General features: G+C 36.5%; 1 protein-coding gene across 9 annotated transcripts in view; it reads right to left on the bottom strand.

Moving 5' to 3' along the window:
• The window catches only part of LYST (lysosomal trafficking regulator), a 200,849-nt gene that overhangs the window by 55,790 nt on the left and 126,044 nt on the right, over window positions 1-19,015 (bottom strand). For 5 of the 9 annotated variants that reach the window (XR_002338622.1, XM_021073151.1, XM_021073152.1 and 2 more), the window contains 8 exons: window positions 14,863-15,024; window positions 14,030-14,221; window positions 12,071-12,249; window positions 8,486-8,692; window positions 3,901-4,077; window positions 3,073-3,149; window positions 2,743-2,931; window positions 49-194 (listed from right to left, as the gene is read on the bottom strand). Coding sequence is in view for 7 of the 9 variants with exons in the window: in XM_021073151.1 (XP_020928810.1) it covers window positions 49-194; window positions 2,743-2,931; window positions 3,073-3,149; window positions 3,901-4,077; window positions 8,486-8,692; window positions 12,071-12,249; window positions 14,030-14,221; window positions 14,863-15,024 (1,329 nt within the window). In the remaining 2 variants the exon portion in view is untranslated. The remainder of the gene's footprint in view (window positions 1-48; window positions 195-2,742; window positions 2,932-3,072; window positions 3,150-3,900; window positions 4,078-8,485; window positions 8,693-12,070; window positions 12,250-14,029; window positions 14,222-14,862; window positions 15,025-19,015) is intronic. The other 4 variants (XR_002338623.1, XM_021073156.1, XM_021073158.1 and 1 more) reach the window with 1 other exon arrangement.

The raw sequence follows: 19,015 nt of genomic DNA, 5'->3' as shown, positions 1-19,015 counted from the left end.
CATAGTTATCCGCTATATTTATGTGTTGAGTCAAGACGCCACTATTACCTTCTGATTTTTGTCTATCTCTAAGGAGATACTTATTGGGAATAGTTAAGTAACATCTCTGTAAACGCCTCCTCTCTCGATTTGGCCCTTCCGTTGGATCCAACTGCCATGAAGTTGGGTAGTAGATGGGGTCATACCAGACAGCTCTGCAAGGGAAGAGAAAAGGTTTCAGGGGCAATCTGAAGTACTTCTAGCTTTTAAAAAATCATTATAGAAACTGAATAAATAAATCAAAATTGATCTATTCAATTGAGAAACCCTAATTATTTACATGATTAGATGAGAGAATGCATATACACAGTACCCAAGAATAACATTAAAGAGTAAGTATCCTTGTGCTCTGGAATCCCAGTCTCCTAGTCGAGAGGCAAGTGCGACTACCAGTTTCTTGTATCTCTCAATTTTTAAAAAGATATAACATTATTACTATGCATGCTTTAGCAATATATTGGACTTAGTATGATTAACTAAAGGAAAAAAATCAGTTTTCCAAACTCATTTTTTTTCATTTCCCATTTTCCTACTATCTAATATAGCAAATAAAGTTAGTTCATTTTTATAATAATCACACTTCTTAAAATGTTTTAAAATAAATTAGTACTTTCTTTGACTTTTTTTTTTCTTTTTGTTTTCTTGGCTACACCCATGGCATATGGAAGTTCCTGGGCCAGGGACTGAATTTGAGCAGTAGATATGACCTATGCCAGATCCTTAACCCACTGTGCCACAGCGAGAACTCCATAAATTAGTATTTTAAAAGAAAGGAAGCAGTAGAATCGCATTAAATACATTTTTAGAAATAGAAAAGAGACCCTGAAGTTGTTAAACACATACTTCTTCAAACTGTAGTGTTTTGTTGAATATGAAGAATATTCAAATATTTAATAACAAAGGCAAAGTGTGCTCTTGAAAAAAAAAAGAAATAGAAAAGAGAAAAAATTATCTTAATCCTACTACCCTAAACATACCAAAATACTAGTAGTGACTGTTTTCTTTCATTTTTAAAAATTGCAATTATTATGTATATACATTTTCATATCCTGCCTTTTTCACTGAACACATTATAATCTTTATTATCACCACTTCATTTTTTATTTTTTTGTCTTTTGCCTTTTCTAGGGCCGCACCTGCAGCATATGGAGGTTCCTAGGCTAGAGGTCCAATTGGAGCTGTAGCTGATGGCCTATACCACAGCCACAGCAATGTGGGATCCAAGCCGTGTCTGCGACCTACACCACAGCTCACGGCAACGCTGGATCCTTAACCCACTGCATGAGGCCAGGAATTGAACCCACAACCTCATGGTTCCTAGTCGGATTTGTTAACCACTGAGCCACGACAGGAACTCCTATTATCACCACTTTAAATGGCTAATATTATACTGAGTGGATGCATCATAATGAATTTAACTCTATTACTATTACTATCTAAGTTGTTTCCAATTCATTCACTAGCAAAATAATGCAGAGATGAAAACTGTTATGTTTATTGCTTTTCCATATTTTGAAATATTTTCCTCAGAAAAGAAAATCATGGACTTGGAGAAGAGACTTGTGGCTGCCTGATGGGAGGGGGAGGGAGTGGGAGGGATCGGGAGCTTGGGCTTATCAGACACAACCTAGAATAGATTTACAAGGAGATCCTGCTGAATAGCATTGAGAACTTTGTCTAGATACTCATGTTGCAACAGAAGAAAGGGTGGGGAAAAAATGTAATTGTAATGTATACATGTAAGGATAACCTGACCCCCTTGCTGTACAGTGGGAAAATAAAAAAAAAATTAAAAAAAAAGAAAAAAAATTTTTTTGTAACATAAAAGGTAAAGTATAGAATCTAAAAGTTTAAAAAAACTAAATTAGCCTCTAGAAATATTCAATATTTTTTCATGTCTATTAATTCCACTTGTTTTATGTGAAGAGTATACTTATGTCGTTTGCTCATTCAAACTTTTGGGATCTTAATATCTTACTTTCAAATCTTTATGGCTTTTTAGAACAATAAAAATGTCAACTCTGATATATTTGCTGAAAATGAATTTTCACTTTTTGTTATTGCTATGCTTATTAAATACACTGGGAAAAATTACATTTTAAAGCCATGCATTTCTTTTTTATAGTTTCTTCTACTATGTTTGATCTTAGAGAGTTATCTGTCCATCAGAGCTGATAAATACTCTATTTTCTTCTAATTTATAAACTTTTTGAGTTTAATTCATTTGTTCAACCTGGAATTTTCTTTAGTGTATAATGTTTAGTGTATTTTAGGACCCCCAAATCATACTAATCAGTTATCATCATTCAGAGTATAATATTTTAATTTCCCTCTTTTTATTATTTGTGATCTTTTTAACTGTATTAGTAAAGCCTTAACTAGAAAAAGATCTATTCCCCAACTATCCTGTTTCAGTGATTCCTCCATCCTTTTGCAAAGATCATACTTTAAATTAAAGCCAATATTTTACTCTCTGGAAGAACTAATGCCTCTCCTTCTCATTCTTTTTCTCCTCCCCCAAATTAAAAAAAAAAAAGTCCTCATGGGATTATTCTTCAAGGTGAAATAAATCACAAATGATAGAACAAAAAATATGCAATCTAATGAGATAATGTTATCAGTCTTTATTCTAGGATGAAAACAACATCAATACATAAACCATGCATGTGAGACAACCCCAAAACATCCTCCCACATTGCTTACCTATCATGCGTCAGTTGCTGGATAAGCTCCTGCCAGTGCCTGCTGGCACTCAGATCCACTTTATACATTCCTCTGATGTGCTGGATCACCTTTTTTCTCTCAGTTCCTTGAGAGAGAGACACTGCCTGGGTGATATCTGCAGCTATTTTAGATATATCCTTTGATTTTGAATCAAGACGCTGAAAGAGACTAAACAAACAAGATGTCCATCAGGTAAGCATATGTGGAACATTAAATGTATATCAAAACATGGGGCTTTTAAACTAAAAGTATATGTGAAATCTAATGGGTTCCTAAAAGACAAAGCCTTTAGAACACGTAAAATCCTACCTTTGCTGATTATTATTAACTGTTTTCTGCCAGTTGGCTTTATTCACACTTTCTTCAGTTTCATATTTCTTTTGTTCCTAAAAGATTTAGATAATAATATGCTACATAAAATACCATTTATCATTTAACACTGGCCCAGAGCCCAACAAACTAATTTTATTTATTTACTTTAAAATTTGTTTTTTTAAGTTAAAAAAATTAAAAAAAATTCTTTGGCCACACCCATGGCAAGAACTGAACCTGTGCCACAGCAGCAACCTGAACCGCTACAGTGACAACACTTAATTCTTGACCCATTGTGCCACAAGAGAACTCTATAACAAACTAACTTTAAAACCAAGTTAATAGAGGAGAAAATATTGTCCCCAGGAGACCAGAACATTAAAATACATTAACCACTTGAATAATATTTCCCCCTTTGTTTCCACACAATTTGGGTCACAGAAATTAGGGTGAAACAGTTAACCAGGGTTGCCAAACCTGATGGGTTTGCACAGTTGCTTGCTTGCTTATTTTGCTTTTTCACTAACAAACTCAGAACTTAAGGGTGATGATTCAACTTGCTTGTCTCTATTAAATTCTTTCCTTCCCTGAAAGTCAGTGATAATGGATAAGGACGACCACAGAGAATAAAATGCTACTTAAAATAGGCCTATATGTTCTCTTGCAGTAAAAAAAAAAAAAAGTATATACAGTAAAAAAAAAAATTATCATTTCAAATTCATCATCAATGGTGTTCTGCAATAAAAAAAAATCTTCCAATCATGATTTAATGATATTCAGTGAGATCTCTTAAGAAAACTGTTTCTTATGGTTTTGCCGACTCACCTCTTTGATCACTTTAATAAGGTCTGATTTTGTCAATGCACTGGGAGGGCTGCACTTATGACCACATAATTTTAAAGCATTCATGAGCAGTTCTGCTGTGTCTAGTTCATCTTCAGTCAATTCACTGTGGTGATTATGTATTAACTCTGACAAATATAAAACTAACTTGGCTCCATGCTTTAAAAAAAAAAAAAAAGGTAACAAATTTTTTGTGTCATATGAATTTTTATTTCTTACATTTAAATTATTTAACAGTAAATTAATTTATACTGCTGGATTTATTTAATTGGATTGGCTTAAATAAATCAGCTGAAAATGACATTCTGGAGACAACTGAAGAAATTGTCAAATGATTATACACTGAGTATATGATGACATTTAGAGTGTATGCTAATGTTGTTAGGTATAATACTGTTATGGTTACATAAGAAAATGTCCTTTGAAAAATATCATAATTTCTATAAGCCACTTTAAAATACTTCAGAAAAAAGAAACGATGCTAATATGATTAAAAATATTAACAACTGTTAGACCTACGTGATGGTCATACGGTATTCATACAGTACTCACTTTCTATTTTTCTTAGTACATTTGAAAAATTTCACTGTAAAAGGTAAAAAAAGGAAGAAAGAGAGAAAGGAAGAAAGGAAAGAAAGATGGAAAGAGACAGAGGGCGGGGAGGAGGGCGGAAGGAAAGAAAAGAAGGAAAAAGCAAAAAGCAAATACACAAGGTTTTGTAAACCTAAACTACAGCTGCAACAATAGTGGATGCCTAACCCACCGCCCCAGGCCAGGGATTGAACCTCCACAGAGACATTAACCCACCATACCACAGCTGGAACTCCTGATTCATGATTTTTTAAGTGGCCCTTTCATGCTATAGATACTATACCTGATTGTTATGTGTGCTCTATGTATTATGTATACATTAACTTTGTTATCAAGTTAAACATGCAAAATTTTACTTTTTAAAAACTTTGACTGATACAGTTATCACCACATTTGGGTTTATGATATTTTAAACTGTGAATAGTCAACAAATGGATTTGGAAACTCTAACATTTTGGGTGATATTTAAATTAACATGCTGTATCACATCATGTCATTTCCCAAAAGCCTAAGATAAACATATGCAATGATGAAAATAGCAAAGCTCATTTTAATGCAACATTTTAAATTAGTCAAGAGACAGCTGCTACCTGACCAAAAGAGAAAAATGAACAGATGCTCTGCAAGTGAAAGGCCTGAAGAGTTGGCAAATAGAGAGAGAGGGTAAAAGACTAGAATATTTTCATGTGTGTAACTGAGAGGTAATGTTCTTGATATAACTCTAAAAATATTTCAGTTTAGTACTCAGTGACATTTAAAAATCATCTTGAAAAACTATCAGAGCTGTTTTTAATTCATTCTGAATATTTGAAGAAACACATGATTTTCCTAGACACTGAAGTTATTTCTAATATCTCATTTTAATATCCTTTGATCAATCATTTAGTGGCCATAGTTCCTAGAACTAGAAAAGGTATTATTGGAGACACACACACAGAGTCTTGTTTTCAGCTCTCAAAGGCTGATTTGAGGAAATAAATCTATGAAACACAAATCCTTAGAAAATAGTAAAATGCTAAAATGTGTAAAACTAAAATCTTCAATGAAGTTTCTAAGAAGGAAGAGTCTGAGCGGACTAAGAAAGGAAGGAAGACTCTGAAGGTGGCCCAGTGTGATCTGGGTGCGTGGCTAAACAGACAGAATGTGCCGAGAGACAAAGGAGAAGAGAGCGGCGCTGGACAACATGAACAAAGCAGCATGTCGGTAGGGATGTGAAGAGGTTACGAGAGACAAAGATGGGGCTATCTTGAGAAGAGGAGGAGGTAAAGACTGGAGAGTTAATCAGACTCAAGTTATAACAGCAGAAGAGAAGCCTGGGACTTTAAAAATCAGGCCGATTACAAATGGAATACAGCCTGCAGGCAGCTGTAAAAAGGCCTTAGACGATCTCTCTGTGATGCTGTGGAACGATTGCTATGATACACTGTTACTTGAAGAAAGTAAAGTGAAAAGGATGTGTATCATTCAATATCTTTCTTTGAATTAAGAAGTGAGGGAGATAATGTATACACCTGCATATGTATGTGTGTTTGTGTACAGATTTGCTTATATCTCCAAAAGAAATAAAAACCAAATAAAGATGGTTACTTACAGAGAAAAGGAAAGAATGAGTGAAGGATATAGAGATAAAAGCTAGAACCCCTTCAAATACGCTGTTTCACAATTTTGACTTTGGAATCAGGTAGACATTTTATATAATTAAAAGCAAATGTAGGAATTTCCTGGTGGCTCAGGGGGTTAATGATCTGGCATTGTCACTGCTAAGGCTCAGGTTGCTGCTGTGGCACAGGTTCAATCCCTGGTCCAAGAACTTCTCTATACATCGTAGGTGCATCCAATAAATAAATAAATAAATAAATAAATAAAAACACAGGAGTTCCTGTTGTGGCTCAGTCGTATGACTATGACTAGAATCCATGAGGACTCGGGTTAGATCCTTTGCCTTGCTCAGTGGGTCATGGATCCAGTTTAGGGTGAGTAGGTGTTGACTACTACATATGGAAGGAATGAATAAGTTCCTACTATATACAACACAGGGAACTATATCCAATGTCCTGGATAAATCATAATGGAAAAAAATATATATATCAAACTGAATCACTTTGTTGTACAGGAAAAAATAATACAACATTGTAAATCATCTATACTTCAATTAAAAAAAGAGATGCAGCATATATCAAATAAATGTGGTGTGTGGGCCTTGTTTGGATCCAGAATCATGAAAGTTATTTAAAAAATTATAAGAAATTTGGGAAAATTTAAACACGGGGTATTAGATGATAATAAGGATGGATTTTTACCATGATGAAGAGTGATAAGTTTAAAAAAAGTTCTATCAGTCAGAGATACATACTGAAGTATTTACAGGTAACTGATTTGATACTGGACGTTTGTTTGAAAATACTACAAAGAAAAATGAAAGCCTGGTAATGGTGATATGGCGTTCTTTTTTTGAGGTTATCCAAGCATAATGGGTGAAAGTCTGCACTAGGATGGGTGGGCAGACTACAGAGAAAGACAGGGCTAAATGACTAGTCCTGGTCATAAAATGGATTCATGAGAGGAGAAAGCCAACCACAGTTGCAGTGTTTCAAGCCAAACAAAATCAGTAAGGATAACCATTAGCAGAAATGGAGAGCAGAGAAGGAAAGCTGGTAGGAAAAGACTGGGAACTTCAGGGTTGGATTTAGAAGGTCGGCACCAATTCTGAATTCTCCACAGAAGGAAACTAGGGGGCTATTCGTGTTTCTGCCTTGGGAAAGGGAAGATAAGGCCCTGAATGTACTTGAGAGAGTCTTAATTCTGGAAAGAGGACCTAAAAGTATCACTTCAAAACTATAACCTTTTGGTTCCTAATACGCTATATCTGAGTTTGCCAGGGATATAAAAGGGATACCTGTCCTTTCTTAAATATCATTTAATACTTTATGATGGGGGTATAATTTACATTCAGTGAAGCATATAGATGTTAAGTGTTCATTTCTATGAGTTTTGACAACTGTATACACCCACATAACCAGTACCCAAAGTAAGACACAGTACATTTTTATTACCAAAGGGAGTTTCCTTCCACCCCTTGCAGTGACCCCTCCTCACAGAGACGACTACTGTCCTGAACTCTATGACCATATCGTAACTGTGCCTGCTCTTGGGCTTCCCATGAATGGAACCACAGAATGTCTATTCTTTGGTGTCTGACTGTGCCTTTTGTCAACACAATGACTTTGTGCTTCATCCATACTGGCAGGCATATTAGCAGTCTGTAATAATCTATTGTATAAACATCACAACTTAGTTATACACTATCTTACTGACAGACATTTGGGTTATTTCCAGCTTCTGGCTATTAGTAAAAGCGCTGTCATGGATGTTCTCCTACTAGTCTTTTTATGGACATGTGTTTTAATTTCTCTTAGGTAAGTACTTAAAAATGGAATTTTAGGGTCACAGGTTAAGGGTCTGTTCAAATTTGTAATAAACTGCCTAAGAGCTGTCTAAAATGGTTGTACCATTTAAAGTTCTCCATCTTTTTCTTATTAAGTGATTGATTCTGAAATTCTTTAAGCATTTTATTATTCAAAATGATCAACAAATAGTTTTCTGTTTAACTTACTGTAAATATTTTCAAAATATGTTACAAGTACTGTTGTTTGACCTATTCCATATAGATGTTTCATGGATAATATAATGCTTAAAAAAAAAGTCTCCACTCTTTAAGATTTAGTAACAAATTGCAAAGGATCTTATAAGAACTCAGAGAGAGAACTTCTTAAACACTGGAAAAAGAAATGAGAAATAAATAGCAAGGTCAAAGTGAGTCTGGTAAGGAGCATCTGAAGAAGGACCTCAGCAAATATTTGGTAAGAAAACTGTATTTATGGTGTTTGGCATGAAAATATAGTTTAATGTCAGTTCTTATTCTGTTCAGTTTTATATCTGACTATAGTTTTTACTTATGAAGTACTGGGATACTTACCTGCAGGGATGGGCTGAGACAGTCTCGAAGTATTTCCTGATGATTTGGTTCACGAACTATTTCGAAAATTTGCTTTCTCTCTTGTGAAGGGTGGGCTGGTGACAAAATATGCACTAGCAGTCTCCCAAACTGCATTCGGAAGGTTTCTTTACATGACCATAAGATTTTAGCCCATTGCTGTCTGGAACCACTGATTTTACCTGAACCCTTAAATCAAAACAGGAATGAATTAGAACCAGATTTCTTCTTTCTTTCTTTCTTTTCTTTTCTTTCTTCCTTCCTTCCTTCCTTCCTTCCTTTCTTTCTTTCTTTCTTTCTTTCTTTCTTTCTTTCTTTCTTTCTTTCATTTTTATCTTTTTGCCTTTTCTAGGGCCGCTCCCGAGGCAAATGGAGGTTCCCAGGCTAGGGGTCTAATCGGAGCTGTTGCTGCTGGCCTGCGCCAGAGCCACAGCAACACGGGATTCAAACCACATGTGTGACCTGCACCACAGCTCACGACAACACTGGATCCTTAACCCACTGAGCAAGGTCAGGGATTGAACCCACACCCTCATGGTTCCTAGTCGGATTCACTAACCACTGTGCCACGATGGGAACTCCTAGAATCAGATTTCTTAAGCAATAATATACTAACCTCAACACACCCCTAAAAAACATGGAACATGTTTTATTGTATAATTTTTTTAAAAGCTGAAATTGGAAAGGCATACATCCATACAAATGGATGTTTAAAAGAGACGAATTTTATAGCAGCACTGTTCAAAATAGCCAAAGGCAGAAACAATACAAATATCCATGGATAGATGAATGAATAAACAAAGTGTACTGTATATACAGAATAGAATATTGCTCAGCCTTAAAAAAGAATGAAGTTCTTTCTTTCACCACAGCAATGGCTTGATATAGGATCTCAGTTCTCAGACCAGGGATTGAACCTGGACTGCAGTGGTCCTAACCACTAGGTCACCAGGGAACTTCCAGGAATGAAGTTGTTTTTTTTTTTTTTTTGTCTTTTTTTTTTTTTTTTTGTCTTTTGTTGTTGCTGTTGTTGCTACTTCTTGGGCCGCTCCCGCGGCATATGGAGGTTCCCGGGCTAGGGGTTGAATCGGAGCTATAGCCACTGGCCTACGCCAGAGCCACAGCAACGCGGGATCTGAGCCGCGTCTGCAACCTACACCACAGCTCACGGCAACGCCGGATCGTTAACCCACTGAGCAAGGCCAGGGACCGAACCTGCAACCTCATGGTTCCTAGTCGGATTCGTTAACCACTGAGCCACAACAGGAACTCCAGGAATGAAGTTCTGATACATGCCTCAATACGAATGAACTTGAAAACATTACACTGAAATGAATAATGAAATGTCATAAGCAAAAAAAGGCAAATATTATATGTTATATGATAACTCATATGAGGTATCTAGAATGTCAAATTCATAGAAAGTAGAATGATGGTTTATCAGGGGCTAGGGGAGAGACTGATGGGGAGCTATTGTTTAATGGGGACAGAGTTTGTTTGGGATAATGGAAAAAGTTCTGAAAGATGGGTAGTGGTGGTGGTTGCACAACAATGTCAATGGACTGATTTGTACAACTTAAAAGTTGTTAAAATCATAAATTTTATGTTATGTATATTTTATCACAATTTTATTTATTTTTTATTATAATGATTTTTATTTTTTCCATTATAGATGGTTTACAGTGTTCTGTCAATTTTCTACTGTAGCGATAAAGAAGCTAAAGTCCTAAATCACTTTAAAAAAATTACCTAGGGCTTAGGAGTTCCTGTTGTGGCTCAGTGGTTAACGAACTCGACTAGTATCCATGAGGACACGGGGTTCGATCCCTGGCCTTGCTAAGTAGGTTAAGGATCCAGTGTTGCCGTGAGCTGTGGTGTAGGTCACAGACATGGCTTGGATCCAACATTGCTGTGGCTGTGGTGTAGGCCGGCAGCTACAGCTCCAATTCGACCCCTAGCCTGGGAACCTCCATATGCTGTGATTGTGGCCCTAAAAAGACAAAAACAAAAATGAAAACAACAACAACAAAAAAAGACAAAAAACTACCTAGGGCTTGAAATTTTTTTTTTTTTTGGACTTTTTAGGGCAGTATGAGGGACACATGGAAGTTCCCAGGCTAGGGGTCAAATTGGAGCTATAGCTGCTGGCCTACACCACAGGCACAGAAATGCAGAATCTGAGCTGTGTCTGTGACCTACACCACAGCTTATGGCAATGCTGGATCCTTAACCCACTGAGCAAGGCCAGGGATCGAACGCATATCCTCATGGATATTAGTCAGGTTTGTTACTGCTGAGCCACGATAGGAACTCCAGGGCTTGGAAATTTTAAACTTAAAAAAAAAAAAAAAAAAAAAAAAGCGAGCCATCAAAGAACAATCGTAGATAAGCCAAGACTGATTTTTGCAGCATAAAAGAGAAAGGTTTTCTAATAAAGACCTGAATTAGTACTGAAATATTTAGTATAAATGTCCATATTATAAGAACTGCATATTGGAGTCCCGTTGTGGCTTAGCATTAATGAACTCAACTAGGATCCATGAGGATGCAGGTTTGATCCCTGGCCTTGCTCAGTAGGTTAAGGACCCGGCGTTGCAGTAAGCTGTGATGTAGGTTGCAGATGTGGCTTAGATCCTGTGTTGCTGTGGCTGTGGTGCAGGCCAACAGTTGCAGCTCCGATTCAACCCCTAGCCTGGGAACCTCCATATGTTGAGGAAAAAAAAAACAAAAAAACCCTGCACATAAACTGACCACCAATATCCACTAACGAATAACCAAGTAAGCTCTTTTGATTGTGGTCCCACTAAGGCTAACCCAATCCTGACCAAATATCCTATATCTGGTTTAAAAACTGAAATCAGTAAATTTTAGAGTTTATTCTGAGTTTTAGAAATGGCTCTCCCATCTCTCCTAATCCTAGGGGTCCTGTGTAAATGACTTGATTTTAAGTAGAACTTGCAGACACCAATATCTAGCTTAGATTTAGAGATTGGCAGAGTCATGATTTATGAGTTCTGCTAGAATTAGATCTGCCTTTGGTATCCATGGAGTGTACTGACCAATTTGCTTTCTATGGCCAACTGCGAGGGATCCACAGAAACCCAAGTGAGTCAATGGTAAATGGAGTCTGACACTTGTCAGTATTCTCTATATAATTTTGAAGGTGTTGGATTTGATTAAGCCAAGACCTATACTTCATAATTGTTCAGAATAATAATAATAATTCTAGAATAAGTAGCTATAAAGTCCTTTAAAAACAGCTTATCAGTTTAAACTCTCAGCAGTTGTCATCTTCCTACTCTTTTCTGTTGCTGATTTTATTAACTAAATTACAATATTAGAGAATAACTTTCAAGTTACAGACTTAAAAACTAATGCTGATGAAGTGAGTCCTTTTGGAAAGGGTAAATTAGCAATACATTTTATTCCATAATTAAAATTCAAGTTGTCTGAGTTTCAGAAAACTCTGAAATAGTAGGACTATGTTTTGAAAGCATAAAACACAGACACATAAACCTCTACTCCTTTTGTGTGAATGAACATTTCCCACATAATTAATTTACTTACAGTTGATACTTTGAATCCTTCTACCAGATATGTGAACACTTCTTTCTGAAATGGATTGCAAGTGGAAGGCTGTTCATGACGAATATTTTCTCCAGAAAATTCAGTTGGGGAAACTGAGGTCTTGCTTTGAGCTGCATTTTCTGGAGTACTCAAAATGTCAATAATGTCTGGATTAAACTCTATGAATTAAAAACATTTTAAAAAGAATAAAAAATTAGTCAAATCGAATCATGAATACCCAGCCATCACAAATGATAATGATGCTGGTAAAAATATTCTATGTAATTACTGATTCGGTTGTCACAATATAAATGTGTAGTAAGTGCATTAGAAGTAGAAAATACAATATCCTAAAGGAAGTGAATTCACCTAAAACAACGCAGAAATGTAAACATACATAAGTCATGCAATTCTAAATTAAAGATTTATTTTACTAATGAGGATGAAAACTGCAACATTATTAAAGTCAAGAGGTTATTACACAAAACATAAAGACCACATGATATTTTCATTAGATGGATGTGCAGACCTAAAGATAAATTAGGAAAGTTAAAAAAAAAAAACTTTGGGTGTATTACATTTTTCTAGTGATTAACTTTTAAAAAAATTTATTATAGTTGATTTAACAATATTTTGCCAATTTCTGCTGTACAGCAAAGTGACCCAGTCAGTCATACATTTATATTCATTCCCTTTCTTACATTATCTTCCATCATGGTCTATCCCAGGAGACTCTAGTCATAAACTTTCACATAGTTTTTTCTTTTTTCCTGCCTTCTTGGGGTCACCTGAACATTTTTTAGGATTCGGACTTATCTATAGCGCTTTTGAATATATTTCTTTGCATTGTCTTTTAGGGGTTGCTAAAGGCATTAAATTTTATACATAAACATATTGAATATCAGCCACCACAGAAACACACATTGAAACCACAAGGTGACACTATCTATCAGAATGGCTTAAGTTTAAAATAGTGGAACTCCTAATACTGGTAAAGACGTGAAGAAAACTGGATCACTCATACATCGCTGGTAGGATTATAAAAACTGCCTTAGAAAAGTTTGGCAGTTTCTTAACAAGAGCAAGACATACAACTAGCATACAACCAGAAATGGCATTCCTGGACATTTATCCCAGAAAAGCAAAGATCTACATTCACATAAACTTTCACATAAATGTTTATAGGAGCTAGATTTATTTGTAATAGCCCCAAACTGGAAAACACCCAGATTGACCTTCAACAGAAAGTGACTACACTATGGCACATCCATGCTATGGAATATTACTCACCAAAACCAAAAAAGGAACAAACTATTGATACATGCAATGATTAGAACAACTTTCCAGAGAATTACGCTAATTAAAAAAAATCAGTCCTACAAGGCTACATACTACATGATTCTGTTTATTTAACGTGATGACATGATGTCCCTCACAAATGGAGGACAGGTTAATGGTTGCCCAGGGATTGAGGAAGGGATGCAGACAGGAGGAAAGTGGGTGGGGCTCTAAAAGGCAACATACAGATGATCCTTGTTGTCATGGAAATGTTCTTTTCCTTGACTGAATCCATGTCAATATCTGATGGTGATATTGGACTATGGTTTGGCAAGTTCTATTGGGCAAAACTGGGTAAAGGATATCTGGGATCTCCCTGTAATATTTCCTAACAACTGCAAGTGAATCTATGATTATCTCAAGGAAAAGCTTAAAAAATATACTGGAGGTGCTGTATCATTTTAAACTTCAATGGTCAATCTAGGCCAGCATTTGACACATGAAAAAGCAGAATTTTATTCAAGGCTATTTGTTCCAAATAAGAAATCCTTTTACTAGTGTGGATATTAAGAATGAAAATATAATGCTGTCGAAAAATTTGAAACCCAGTCAGTTCTCTCTCAAATTATTTTCCTTTTAATTCAATGTCTGTGCAAGGACATGTTTACTCTCTAGTCCTACCTTGATAGATAATCCTGTTAACTGCTAAAACGATGAGCCTCTGCAGTCTTTGCGCAAGCTCTGTCTCCGTTGCCTGGACAGGGCTCTCCTGGCTCATTCGCCTCTGCATCATCACGGGAAGTTCGTCACTTGCTACTGAACGCATTTTCATCAGAAGAGAGTCAGTCTGAGCAAGAGGAAATTTTCGAGGACCTTTCAAGTATATAAATCAAAATGTCAAATGCCAGCGTTAACAAGGATCGAAGAAAACATTTCTGCTGTAACTTTTTGATTATCAGACCATGAAAAGAATCTTATTTAATACAAAGATAATTTATACAAAGAGAGTGATTAAGAGAAAGCGATGTTTTTCCCTCTTTGAAGAAGTGTAACAGTACTTCTAATTTCAAAGTCCTAAAAGCTTGTGACATAGCTTAGCAGGATGGATATCGTTTGGGAAATTTTTAATCTTCTGAAAAACTCAAAGAATTAGAAGGGTGTATAGATATAGTTCAGAATGTTCTGACAAAATATTTTCAAATACTGTTTCACTTCCTTGTAACCAAAAATAATCAATAGATTTTTAAAGCTCAGTTTGTTTTAGTAAGAACATTATTATTCCTGGGTAATTAACATTGCTGAATTTTATAAAGTAGTTTTGAAAAGCATATATAGTGATGTAGTGGAAATCAGTCAAATAAAGTGAAGACATCAGAGAGTTTAATCCCAGTAATTTACTATTAAAATGATTTGGAACATATGCAGCATGCGGAATTCAATCCTCCAAAGCATCTCCTGAAAAATGTTTCATCGGGTTGAAGGGGCAGGAGTGGGTTCTTGCACCATTACTGCACCTGTTCCGAGAGGCACCACATAGGTCATGGATCCAGGAGAAAATGAGGGGCCTGGGTCGTGGTTTAACGGACTGAAGGAGAAGGACATCGGAAGTTGACCATAGGAGCCAAAATGACGTCTTGGTAGGTGAGGAATAATGGAACCCTTCATTGGAATTGAACCTTTTTTTAAATTATGAAAGCATGTATCAATCTCTACAAATAGCTTCTAGAAACATTACTTACACATGACTAAATTAAAATAGGTCTTAATGACTCATCCTGCAAGACATTTAAATCTTTTAATAGCATTTTAGATTGTCCAGTATTTTAGGTAATGTGTATTTTTGTATTTAGTACATCTTTGTGAATTGAGTCACCTTTAAGACAAAACAAAGCAAATAAAAAGAAAAAATTCATAACCAGGATATATTCAAGATTAATATCATCAGATTATGTCCTTAGTTTAAGCCGATTCTTTCTAATGTCTACATGACAGCTTTCATGCCGTGTAAGTGATAACCACCATTGAAAGACAGAGCATAAGGGAATGTTAAGTCTTCTCCAGGTCTATGTACTTGAAAAAGTGGGAGGTATTCCATGTCATGAAGCTGTGCTGAGCTAGTGTGGCCTCACATGCAGGGCTTTCAAGCCCAGTTTCCTTATATGCAAGATGTGGGTCGGAAAGTGGAATAGAGCCTACCTCACAGGTAGGCATTTGTCACTATCTGATGTTATATGAAACATATTTGTTTACAGGCTTATTGACCATTTTATCCAGTAAACTATAAGTTCCATGGGGGCAGATAAGGTAACAACTGGTACATGGCTGATGCTTAGTAGATATTTGATGGCTAAATGAATGGATAAAGAGGGTTGTTCTGTGGATTAAGTAAAATAGTGGGTGTGAAACACAATGCCTGCCTCATAAAAAAAGTTAATAGTTGGTATTGTTATTAATGGTTGAAATATAAAGGAAACTGGAGTTCCCATTGTAGCTCAGTGGTAACGAACCTGACTAGTATCCATGAGGATGTGGGTTTGATCCCTGGCCTTGCTCAGTGGTTTAAGGATATGGCATTGCCATGAGCTGTGGTGTAGGTCACAGACATGACTCAGATCTGGTGTGGCTGTGGCTGTAGTGGAGGCCAGCAGCTACAATTTGACCACTAGCCTGGAAACTTCCATTTGCCGCAGGAGTGGCCGTAAAAAGGCAAAAAATAAAGGAAAAGATATAAAGGAAACTCATTTGTATATGAATTATGTCAATAACACATTTATACACACATACACACACGCAATAATTATTTATTACAGTTTAAAAGTATGTGGGAGTTCCTGTTGTGGCACAGCAGAAACAAATCTGACTAGTATCCATGAGGATATGGGTTCGATCCCTGGCCTTACTCATTGGGTTAAGGATCCAGCATTGCCATGAGCCATGGTGTAGGTTGCAGATGTGGTTTGGATCTGGCATTGCTTTGGTTGTGGTGTAGGCCGGCAGCTGCAGCTCCGATTCACCCCTAGCCTGGGAACTTCCATATGCTGCAGGTGGCAGCCCTAGGGGAAAAAAAAGTATGTGAAGTTCTTTAAATAACACTCTAATGTTTACTTCTCCCTTTGTGTATTAAGATGATGAGTAAAGGTTTTCACATTGATAAGCAGAAAAGTGAAAAAAATACATATATAAAAATGTACATTGCTATCTTTTTGTAATAGTAAAAGCAAATAAGTTAAAAACAAACCCATTTATTGATAACACGGAAGGAGATCATGACAAACCAACATAACAGGTTATTACAATTATTAAAGATATTAAAATATATTAATATATTAAGTATACTATATAGAAAAAGTATCTATAATATATTGATTAGAAATCAAAATCAGTTTACAAACACAGAGGGTGAGTATGATACTAGGTTTAGGCAAAATTCTCTCTCTCCCTCTCATCCATGTCTAGAGCAAGGAAAAAAGACACAGGCACTAGGGAACTGGTGCTGTGCTCACTGGGTAGTAGGGAACCGTAGGAGCTGTAGAGCAGAATAGCACACGAGTCAGTCTGTAAGATGATCAATCTGGCCATAAAGTAGTAGCTAATGCCTCCAAGAGTATGAGGACAGGAAATCTGGGTTAAGAGGACAGGGCTGCTGAAGAAACACTGGTCCCAGGCCACGGACATCCTGGGGTTCACACTTGGAGGAAATCTGTCTACAATCTAGGAATGTGCATGGCTGTAACAGAAGCTGCCCCCACACTCCTGCTGAAGAAGCAGGGTGGCTGTGGGCTCGGAGATGTCACTTGTCTCAGAAGGTTTCAATAAATGCTGTGTGTCTATTTAGGGGAAAAAACCTCCCCCTTACAAACATCTATCACTAATGAGAACAGCTAGTTTGAAATCTTTGAATGAACAGTTCGTCACCTAAATGATGGAAATATAAATCCCTCGCTTGAGTCTCATGAACGAATGGACTTAAGTGAGCTTCTATAACCACACTGCTCGGAAGCAGAGGAACCTGTGTATCTTTTGTATTGATAGTGTGTAAAGCCAATATACTTTTGACAATAACCTTTGACTAATATTAAACAAACAAAACACAGACTTTCCCAAATACATGCATAAAACAACATGGAAGGAAATACAAAGCAACAATTTAACACATAAAAAGTGGTATTTGGTAAATGGGTTTGCAAAGAATTTAAATAAAGTAGTATCTGAAACAGGACGAATTCTTGGGAGAGGCCTGAGAGAGATGTAAAGATCTGACAGAGCTGGAAGGAGTGGGCATGGGGAAGGGCACAAAGATGCGTGTCAGGCCTCACTCCTGCGGTCTCCATCTCTAGGCTTCAGAGGACCAGTGACACGAGGAAGCTGGACTGGATGGCTTTCAAGGTGCTCTATCAAATTCAAAATTTGAAGGATTCTATAAGCCTCACATGGCCTACAGCATTGACTGAGATAGTATGAAAAATACAAGCCACAAAAGAAGAGGCTAGAGGAGTCAGGGAGAAAAATGGAGAATGGTTTACAAAAAGGACTAAAAGTCTCTTAACCACTTAAAAATGCTTCAAAAGAACAAAAAATAAACAATAACAAACTTGGAGCTCTGCAGGGCTTGCTCTCAGGTTCAAGGTGATAAAAATGCTAGTATTTCAAGAGAGAGATGACAGACTGTTAGAGAAATCACAAACAGAAAATAGCAAAAGGTTATTGTGTTAGTCCAGGCACAAGCAAATCATAAACTAAAGCAGGAATCTCAGTATAAAAGCAAAGAAGAAATGGCTATGAGAATGAGAAATGTTAAGGAAGGAAACAGCAGAGATTTGTGACAGTAGGACAGGTATACTTTTCTCTGTGAATGGAGGGGGAAATCCATCCAAGAGGTCTCAGACTATCTAAGAAATCCTGCAAAGGAAAGGTGGCCCAAGGCATGCAGGCAGCTGAGCATTACTGCTGGGCGGGGTAAAGGACAGAATTCTACCCAGGTCAAAAGAGGGTCAACTGGGAGCAAAGCTCAAGAGGAGAGACTATATTCAGATATTAATTTAAGGAAGGATGCCCAGGATGATATGTTTAGTTATGTGGATGTTTTAGAAGTTTTATTTACATAAGCTTTCATTCAGCATAATGTAAACACAGTCCTGTGAAGCAATCAATATATACTTAATAGCTTTCCTCTACAGATGAGTGTTTCAAGTGGTTTTTTTTTTTTTTAGTTTCATCAAAGTATAGTTAATTTACAAGGCTGTGATAATTTCTGCTGTACAACAAAGTGACCCAGTCATACTTATACACATATCCATTCTCTCTTAAATTCTTTTCCCACATAGGTAATCACAGAATACTGGGTAGAGTTCTCTGTGCTGTAGAGCAGGTCCCCATTGGTCAATCGTTCTGTATACTTCAGTGTGCAGATGCCAATCCCAAATCCCCAGTCCATCCCTCCCATCCCCCTACCACCTGTCCCCTCTGGTAACCTTAAGTTTTTCAAAGTCTATGAATCTGTTTCTTGTCTGCAAATAAGTTCATTTATATCCTTTTTTTTAAGTTCCACATATAGGTGATATCATATAATGTTGGTCTTTCACTAACTTCACTTGGTATGATAGTTTCTAGGTTCATCCATGTTGCTGCAAATGGCATTCATGTGGTTTTAAAATCTGGTTTAGTACA

Source organism: Sus scrofa, chromosome 14 (assembly GCF_000003025.6).
Source record: "Sus scrofa isolate TJ Tabasco breed Duroc chromosome 14, Sscrofa11.1, whole genome shotgun sequence".
NCBI classification, from domain to species: domain Eukaryota; kingdom Metazoa; phylum Chordata; class Mammalia; order Artiodactyla; family Suidae; genus Sus; species Sus scrofa.
Note: the sequence above shows the minus strand (reverse complement) of the source record. Positions and strands in the feature narration are given on the sequence as shown.